General features: G+C 42.6%; 1 protein-coding gene across 1 annotated transcript in view; it reads right to left on the bottom strand.

Annotated features, from left to right (window-relative positions):
- The window catches only part of LOC120030951 (cyclic AMP-responsive element-binding protein 5-like), a 16,086-nt gene extending 6,808 nt beyond the window's left edge, over positions 1 to 9,278 (bottom strand). Inside the window, exons 1-2 of the mRNA XM_038976458.1 lie at positions 9,233 to 9,278; positions 5,386 to 5,507 (exon numbers count right to left, since the gene is read on the bottom strand). Coding sequence (XP_038832386.1) covers positions 5,386 to 5,507; positions 9,233 to 9,278 — 168 coding nt within the window. The remainder of the gene's footprint in view (positions 1 to 5,385; positions 5,508 to 9,232) is intronic.
- Between the last annotated feature and the right edge of the window lie 722 nt (positions 9,279 to 10,000).

Genomic DNA, 10,000 nt, shown 5'->3' with positions numbered 1-10,000 from the left:
TGTGTCTGTGGTGGCTGGGGGAAACAAGAAGGATAACCCTGCATGGAGTGTGTCTGTGGTGGCTGGGGGGAACAAGAAGGATAACCCTGCATGGAGTGTGTCTGTGGTGGCTGGGGGAAACAAGAAGGATAACCCTGCATGGAGTGTGTCTGTGGTGGCTGGGGGAAACATGAAGGATAACCCTGCATGGAGTGTGTCTGTGGTGGCTGGGGGAAACAAGAAGGATAACCCTGCATGGAGTGTGTCTGTGGTGGCTGGGGGAAACATGAAGGATAACCCTGCATGGAGTGTGTCTGTGGTGGCTGGGGGAAACATGAAGGATAACCCTGCATGGAGTGTGTCTGTGGTGGCTGGGGGAAACATGAAGGATAACCCTGCATGGAGTGTGTCTGTGGTGGCTGGGGGAAACAAGAAGGATAACCCTGCATGGAGTGTGTCTGTGGTGGCTCGGGGAAACAAGAAGGATAACCCTGCATGGAGTGTGTCTGTGGTGGCTGGGAGAAACAAGAAGGATAACCCTGCATGGAGTGTGTCTGTGGTGGCTGGGGGGAAAAGGCAGGATAACCCTGAATGGAGTGTGTCTGTGGTGGCTGGGAGGAAAAGGCAGGATAACCCTGCATGGAGTGTGTCTGTGGTGGCTGGGGGGAAAAGGCAGGATAACCCTGCATGGAGTGTGTCTGTGGTGGCTGGGGGAAACAAGAAGGATAACCCTGCATGGAGTGTGTCTGTGGTGGCTGGGGGAAACAAGAAGGATAACCCTGCATGGAGTGTGTCTGTGGTGGCTGGGGGAAACAAGAAGGATAACCCTGCATGGAGTGTGTCTGTGGTGGCTGGGAGAAACAAGAAGGATAATCCTGCATGGAGTGTGTCTGTGGTGGCTGGGGGAAACATGAAGGATAACCCTGCATGGAGTGTGTCTGTGGTGGCTGGGGGGAAAAGGCAGGATAACCCTGCATGGAGTGTGTCTGTGGTGGCTGGGAGAAACAAGAAGGATAACCCTGCATGGAGTGTGTCTGTGGTGGCTGGGAGAAACAAGAAGGATAACCCTGCATGGAGTGTGTTTGTGGTGGCTGGGGGAAACAAGAATGATAACCCTGCATGGAGTGTGTCTGTGGTGGCTGGGGGAAACAAGAAGGATAACCCTGCATGGAGTGTGTCTGTGGTGGCTGGGGGAAACAAGCATGATAACAGTGCAAGATAAAGGGGGTCTACCCATAACACACCTGTCTGCCTGCAGCTGTGGGTTGACCCGGGGTTCCCCTGGGCTTATCTTACTGTACTCCAGAGATAAACACAGGTAAGGCCCTGTGCACAGGAGTGTGTCTAATTCATTCTGTGTCTAATTCATTCTCATTCTGATGGTTCTAGCAGGAAAACTGAGCATCCAAAACACATACAAACACCTCACACTTAAAACAACGTAAAACAACAACCGACCTTGATTCAATAATTGTGCAGAATAGTGTATCAAACTGAACCAACGAGGCGTTTGACCAGCAGGTGTGTATTTCTTACTCTCATCTTCTCTACCTGAAGAGAAAACCCCGACACTTGGAAAGACAATGGCCAACCTTCATTTAAATAATTGTCATTGTGCAGAATAGTGTAACTGTCATCTTGTCTACCTGTTAATCAGGTTAGCTGTCTAACTGTCATCTTGTCTACCTGTTTATCAGGTTAGCTGTCTAACTGTCATCTTGTCTACCTGTTTATCAGGTTAGTTGTCTAACTGTCATCTTGTCTACCTGTTTATCAGGTTAGCTGTCTAACTGTCATCTTGTCTACCTGTTTATCAGGTTAGTTGTCTAACTGTCATCTTGTCTACCTGTTTATCAGGTTAGCTGTCTAACTGTCATCTTGTCTACCTGTTTATCAGGTTAGCTGTCTTACTGTCATCTTGTCTACCTGATAACCAGGTTAGTTGTCTAACTGTCATCTTGTCTACCTGTTAACCAGGTTAGTTGTCTTACTGTCATCTTGTCTACCTGTTAATCAGGTTAGTTGTCTAACTGTCATCTTGTCTACCTGTTTATCAGGTTAGTTGTCTTACTGTCATCTTGTCTACCTGATAATCAGGTTAGTTGTCTAACTGTCATCTTGTCTACCTGTTTATCAGGTTAGTTGTCTTACTGTCATCTTGTCTACCTGATAACCAGGTTAGTTGTCTAACTGTCATCTTGTCTACCTGTTAATCAGGTTAGTTGTCTTACTGTCATCTTGTCTACCTGATAACCAGGTTAGTTGTCTAACTGTCATCTTGTCTACCTGTTAACCAGGTTAGTTGTCTTACTGTCATCTTGTCTACCTGTTAATCAGGTTAGTTGTCTAACTGTCATCTTGTCTACCTGTTTATCAGGTTAGTTGTCTTACTGTCATCTTGTCTACCTGATAATCAGGTTAGTTGTCTAACTGTCATCTTGTCTACCTGTTTATCAGGTTAGTTGTCTTACTGTCATCTTGTCTACCTGATAACCAGGTTAGTTGTCTAACTGTCATCTTGTCTACCTGTTAATCAGGTTAGTTGTCTTACTGTCATCTTGTCTACCTGATAATCAGGTTAGTTGTCTTACTGTCATCTTGTCTACCTGATAACCAGGTTAGTTATCTTACTGTCATCTTGTCTACCTGATAACCAGGTTAGTTGTCTAACTGTCATCTTGTCTACCTGATAACCAGGTTAGTTATCTTACTGCCATCTTGTCTACCTGTTAATCAGGTTAGTTGTCTAACTGTCATCTTGTCTACCTGATAACCAGGTTAGTTGTCTAACTGTCATCTTGTCTACCTGTTAACCAGGTTAGTTGTCTTACTGTCATCTTGTCTACCTGTTAATCAGGTTAGTTGTCTAACTGTCATCTTGTCTACCTGTTTATCAGGTTAGTTATCTTACTGTCATCTTGTCTACCTGATAACCAGGTTAGTTATCTTACTGTCATCTTGTCTACCTGATAACCAGGTTAGTTGTCTAACTGTCATCTTGTCTACCTGATAACCAGGTTAGTTATCTTACTGCCATCTTGTCTACCTGTTAATCAGGTTAGTTGTCTAACTGTCATCTTGTCTACCTGATAACCAGGTTAGTTGTCTAACTGTCATCTTGTCTACCTGTTAATCAGGTTAGTTGTCTAACTGTCATCTTGTCTACCTGTTAACCAGGTTAGTTGTCTGTCTGTCATCTTGTCTACCTGATAATCAGGTTAGTTGTCTTACTGTCATCTTGTCTACCTGATAACCAGGTTAGTTGTCTGTCTGTCATCTTGTCTACCTGATAATCAGGTTAGTTGTCTTCCTGTCATCTTGTCTACCTGTTAATCAGGTTAGTTGTCTTACTGTCATCTTGTCTACCTGTTAATCAGGTTAGTTGTCTTACTGTCATCTTGTCTACCTGTTTATCAGGTTAGTTGTCTTACTGTCATCCTGTCTACCTGATAACCAGGTTAGTTGTCTTACTGTCATCTTGTCTACCCGATAACCATGTTAGCTGTCTAACTGTTATATTGTCTACCTGTTAACCAGGTTAGTTGTCTTACTGTCATCTTGTCTACCTGATAACCAGGTTAGTTGTCTTACTGTCATCTTGTCTACCTGTTTATCAGGTTAGTTGTCTTACTGTCATCTTGTCTACCTGATAACCAGGTTAGTTGTCTAACTGTCATCTTGTCTACCTGTTAATCAGGTTAGTTGTCTTACTGTCATCTTGTCTACCTGATAACCAGGTTAGTTATCTTACTGTCATCTTGTCTACCTGATAACCAGGTTAGTTGTCTAACTGTCATCTTGTCTACCTGATAACCAGGTTAGTTATCTTACTGCCATCTTGTCTACCTGTTAATCAGGTTAGTTGTCTAACTGTCATCTTGTCTACCTGATAACCAGGTTAGTTGTCTAACTGTCATCTTGTCTACCTGTTAACCAGGTTAGTTGTCTTACTGTCATCTTGTCTACCTGTTAATCAGGTTAGTTGTCTAACTGTCATCTTGTCTACCTGTTTATCAGGTTAGTTATCTTACTGTCATCTTGTCTACCTGATAACCAGGTTAGTTATCTTACTGTCATCTTGTCTACCTGATAACCAGGTTAGTTGTCTAACTGTCATCTTGTCTACCTGATAACCAGGTTAGTTATCTTACTGCCATCTTGTCTACCTGTTAATCAGGTTAGTTGTCTAACTGTCATCTTGTCTACCTGATAACCAGGTTAGTTGTCTAACTGTCATCTTGTCTACCTGTTAATCAGGTTAGTTGTCTAACTGTCATCTTGTCTACCTGTTAACCAGGTTAGTTGTCTGTCTGTCATCTTGTCTACCTGATAATCAGGTTAGTTGTCTTACTGTCATCTTGTCTACCTGATAACCAGGTTAGTTGTCTGTCTGTCATCTTGTCTACCTGATAATCAGGTTAGTTGTCTTCCTGTCATCTTGTCTACCTGTTAATCAGGTTAGTTGTCTTACTGTCATCTTGTCTACCTGTTAATCAGGTTAGTTGTCTTACTGTCATCTTGTCTACCTGTTTATCAGGTTAGTTGTCTTACTGTCATCTTGTCTACCTGTTAATCAGGTTAGTTGTCTTACTGTCATCTTGTCTACCTGTTTATCAGGTTAGTTGTCTTACTGTCATCCTGTCTACCTGATAACCAGGTTAGTTGTCTTACTGTCATCTTGTCTACCCGATAACCATGTTAGCTGTCTAACTGTCATCTTGTCTACCTGATAACCAGGTTAGTTGTCTTACTGTCATCTTGTCTACCTGATAACCAGGTTAGTTGTCTGTCTGTCATCTTGTCTACCTGTTTATCAGGTTAGTTGTCTTACTGTCATCCTGTCTACCTGATAACCAGGTTAGTTGTCTTACTGTCATCTTGTCTACCCGATAACCATGTTAGCTGTCTAACTGTTATATTGTCTACCTGTTAACCAGGTTAGTTGTCTTACTGTCATCTTGTCTACCTGATAACCAGGTTAGTTGTCTTACTGTCATCTTGTCTACCTGATAACCAGGTTAGTTGTCTGTCTGTCATCTTGTCTACCTGATAACCAGGTTAGTTGTCTTACTGTCATCTTGTCTACCTGATAACCAGGTTAGTTGTCTGTCTGTCATCTTGTCTACCTGTTAATCAGGTTAGTTGTCTTACTGTCATCCTGTCTACCTGATAACCAGGTTAGTTGTCTTACTGTCATCCTGTCTACCTGTTAATCAGGTTAGTTATCTTACTGTCATCTTGTCTACCTGTTAATCAGGTTAGTTATCTTACTGTCATCTTGTCTACCTGTTAATCAGGTTAGTTATCTTACTGTCATCTTGTCTACCTGTTAATCAGGTTAGTTATCTTACTGTCATCTTGTCTACCTGGTAATCAGGTTAGTTGTATTACTGTCATCTTGTCTACCTGTTTGTTGTCCTCTTCCTCCTGGGCCTTCCTGAACTCCTGTTCTATAGAACAGTCCAGCTCGCTGAACAGACCCACCTCCTCACAGTTCTTCAGGAAGCGCGTCGGGGTCGGCGTCTGGTCTGGAACACAGGAAACACCATTGAATTACATATAAAACTCACACTAGAATGGATATTAGCATCCTAGCAGGTAGCAACTTGGTCTGGAAAACATTCATTCTAGAAACAGATCAAAAACCGTTAAAATATTGTATAAAACAGTACATTTGTAGACAAATCTGCACTGTATGTTTGTTGCCTGAACTGTTAAGTTATGATGGTTTGCTGACAAAGAAGAACAGCTGATGAATACAAAGTGGGCAGAGGCAGAGAATACATTGCACCAAGCTAATGGACATTCCAAATGGTTAGAAAAGCCACTCTCCTTTTACATTAGACAGAGATACTACTCTCACTAGCAACATTTCAGTTAACAATGTCCAGACCTCACCTACAGAGAGGGGGGGTCATTTGTTCCCTTCAGTCAGACAGTGTTACTCCACTCAGCATCAGGGGGCAGAGAGACCAGAGAGACTGGATCATGTTTCAGACAGTCCAAGGTGATTTTAGGATCATGTCCTTTTCAAAGGCTAAAAGCATACTCCACCACGGCCTGTTTATCCATTCTGGCTAGACTGGGTATTGACGACCAAAATACAGTTTGACCAAACCAGTCTGGCTTTCCCCATAGGGAGGATGAGAGCTTAACTCTTCAATTAAAACGTTTTTAAAAACTGGAGCGCAAGCGGTGTCCATTTCCAGAGAAGTATGATGACGTGACAACTCACCGCATATGTCAGGAGAACAGACAAAACGTTGGTAAAATGAGGTAAGCTTGGGTGTTACATATCAAAAAGGGGAAGGGGCTGGGGTAGTTGAAATCTCTCTGGGTGACATGTTGAAGTTGTTTTAACCCTAAACAGGAGAGTCAGACAGCCAGGTGACTTATGATCGTCGACCCTCTCACATCCCAGCCGGAGGGCTCCAAGGTTTCAGGAAGAGAAATGGACAGAGCAGTAAGAGAGAGAGGGCGGAATAAGGACACTGACTCGGCCGGGTCAGAAACCTGACTCTCCTGGTCGCTCAGTGTAAATAATAAAGAAGACAATCTCAGTCACATCAGCCTAACACACACACACACACCACAGGCGGCCCGTAGCACCTTGATTGGGGAGGACGGGCTCTTAGTAATGTCTGGAATGGAATGAATGGAATGGTATTGAGCACATCCAAAGCATGGTTTCTATGTGTTTGATACCATTCCACCAACTCCATTCCAGACATTATTATGAGCTGTCCTCCTAGTGTTTAAAATGATTTTTAACATGATTTTGAATGACTACCTCATCTCTGTACCCCACACATACAGTTATCTGTAAGGTCCCTCAGTTGAGCAGTGCATTTCAAACACACAAAGACCAGGGAGGTTTTCAAATAACTCACAAAGAAGGGCACCTATTAGTAGATTGGTAAAAAAAAAGCAGACATTGAATATCCCTTTCAGCATGATGTAAGTTATTAATTACACTTTGGAACTGTGTATCCATACACCCAGTAACTACAAATATTTCACCATGAGGACAATGTTGACTTTAAAACAGTTACAGAGTTTAACGGCTGTGATAAGGAGAAAACTGAAGATGGATCAACAACATTGTAGTTATTCCACAATAGTAACTTAATTGACAGTGTGAAAAGAAGGAACCATGTACAGAATAAAAATATCCCAAAATATGGATCCTGTTTGCAACAAGGCACTAAAGTAATACCTCAAAAAATGTGGCAAAGCAAATCACTTTTTGTCCTGAATACAAAGCGTTATGTTTGGGGCAAATCCAATACAACATATCCAATACAATATTTTGAAGCATAGTGGTGGCTGTATCATGTTATGGGTATGCTTGTAATCGATAAGGAGTTTTTCAGGATAAAAAAGTAACGGAATGGAGCTAAGCACAGGCAAAATCCAAGAAGAAAACCTGGTTCCGTCTGCTTTCAACCAGACACCGGGAGATGAATTTACCTTTCAGCAGGACAATAACCTAAAGCACAAGGCCAAATCTACACTGGAGTTGCTTAACAAGAAGACAGTGAATGTTCCTGAGTGGCCCAGTTACAGTTTTGGCTTAAATCTGCTTGAAAATCCTTGCCAAGACTTGAAAGTGGTTGTCTAGCAATGATCAACAACCAATTTGACAGAGCTTGAATAATTATGAAAAGAATAATGGGCAAATATTGTACAATCCAGGTGTGCAAAGCTCTTAGAGACTTACCCAGAAAGACTCACAGCTGTAATCACTGCCAAAGGTGATTCTAACATGTATTGACTCAGGGCTGTGAATACTTACGTAAATGAGATATTCCTGCATTTAATTTTCAAGACATTTGCAAAAATGTCTAAGAACATGTTTTCACTTTGTCATTATGGGGTATTGTGTGTAGATGGGTGAGATTTTTTTTTTTTAAATACATTTTGAATTCAGGCTGTAGCACAACAAAATGTGTAAACAGTGAAGGGGTCTGTATACTTTCTGAAGGCATTGTACATACACACATGTCAAATCCTAATTTCAGCCAATTTGCTACACTCTTTGAAGAAGAACTGTTTTTGATTCCAAGTAGAACCCTTTTGGTTCCAGGTATAACTCTTTTGGGTTCCATGTAGGACCCTTTCCATAGAAGGTTCTACTTGCCCCCAAAAAGGGTTCTCTTATGGGGACAGCGGATGAACCCTTTTTTCTAAGAGTGTACAGCAGGAAAATAATCCTGCAGCAACAGGAAAGTAAAATTATTATGTGGGTATTATTAATGGACATTTTTGTAGGGGTTGATACATTTTTCTTAAGGGAAATTACAAACTTCAGAAGACTTTTTAAATCTCAAATACACTACAAGTTTTAAATGTCCTGGGTCTCCTGGTCTCCTGCAAAAGGTTGATCAAATTGAGATCCTACAGCTGTACACACACACACACACACACACACACACACACACACACACACACACACACACACACACACACACACACACACACACACACACACACACACACACACACACACACACACACACACACACACGTCTTCTGCTGCCTCAGCTGGGCTCTGTCTAGGCACTAAAGATCTGGAAGTATGACTTAGCCTGGGGGTGACACTTACAGGTGCTGTACACAACCTATAAATCAGGTATTGCTTTGAACTGTGGATCAATATGTCACCCCCAACCACACCCCATCTCCTCCCCTCTGTATGGTGGGGCAGGGAACCCTTCCTCCACCACCCCTCCCCACTGTCACAGCAAGACTAATGACATCTGTGATGATGACAGGAAGCCAGCGGCATCTTTGACAAAACATTTATCTTAACTTGGGAAAAGGAAAAACATGAATTTCTCCGGCGATATATCAGTGTCTCATTGTCCTGCTGAGCACTGCAGAAGCACAAGGTATGGGTTAGAGATTAGACCCAATACACAACCAGGCTTTCACCGTAGGGAAATGAGGAGAGTCACAACAGAGTCCAGGTACAGTACAGTAGTGAACCACAAACTCTCCTCAACACAACACACAGCACAGTTGGCCTGAATTCAGTTGTCAATTCAGTCATTCATTAAGTGAATTTCAATGAATTGACTGAATCCAAAAACCTGAATCAACCCCAACCCTGATGTAGACTACATAGTACTGTTTGTTTGTAACCTGACTGACTATCTGCCTGGCGCGGAGAGTTGCTACTTCCTGAGGGAGAACTACAATACTCATCTATTCCAGAACACCACGATGGGACCAGACTATTTGTCAAGTTTACTCCCGCTCCCCCTCTCCGGCGCTCCACGTGCCACTTGTCTCATCATTACGCACACCTGCCACCATCGTTACTCGCACCTGTGCCTCATGAGACTCACCTGGACTCCATCACCTTCCTGATTACCTCCCCTATATCGGTCCCTCCCCCCTTGGTTCTTCCTCAGGCGTCAGTGATTCTATGTTCTATTTATTATTACCTTTTCACTCCCTGTATTTGCTTCCCGACTCCCAGCGTACATGTTACACTATTAGACTACAGGATGTGTCCCAAATGGCATCCTATTATGGGCCCTGGTCAAATGTAGTGCACTACATAGGGAATAGGACACCAGTTGGGATGCAAGCCTAGAGAGTGAAGTTACAGCATAGGATGTCTGAAGCCGTTTGTCACCTGATAACATGCTGTCGATCTTTATGGAGGGAAACTTCAGAGTCATCTCATGCTTGTGCCGGTGAATCATCAGGTGGTCCTCTGTGGGGAATCGCTGTTGAGACAGAATGATTCGATTTATTTTGGGGTAAAGAAAATGGTACTGTTAAAAAAGAAGAGGACAACACATGAAACAACAAATATAGTTATTTTAAAATAAAAAATACCGTTGTTCCAATGTGGTCCTCGTTGATAAAGAACACAACCACTCAGTTGTCTACACACACAGTCTCACGCCTGGAGTCCAGTGATATGCAGTGATATTCTGGATGATATTCACTAGTGTTAATTCCAGGTTAAAAAGGCATGCAGAGACAGTTAAAGGGATACTGCACTCCA

The sequence above is a fragment of the Salvelinus namaycush genome, chromosome 37 (assembly GCF_016432855.1).
Source record: "Salvelinus namaycush isolate Seneca chromosome 37, SaNama_1.0, whole genome shotgun sequence".
Classification (NCBI taxonomy): domain Eukaryota; kingdom Metazoa; phylum Chordata; class Actinopteri; order Salmoniformes; family Salmonidae; genus Salvelinus; species Salvelinus namaycush.
The sequence above is the reverse complement of the archived record's forward strand: the minus strand, read 5'-3'. Positions and strand labels throughout refer to the sequence as shown.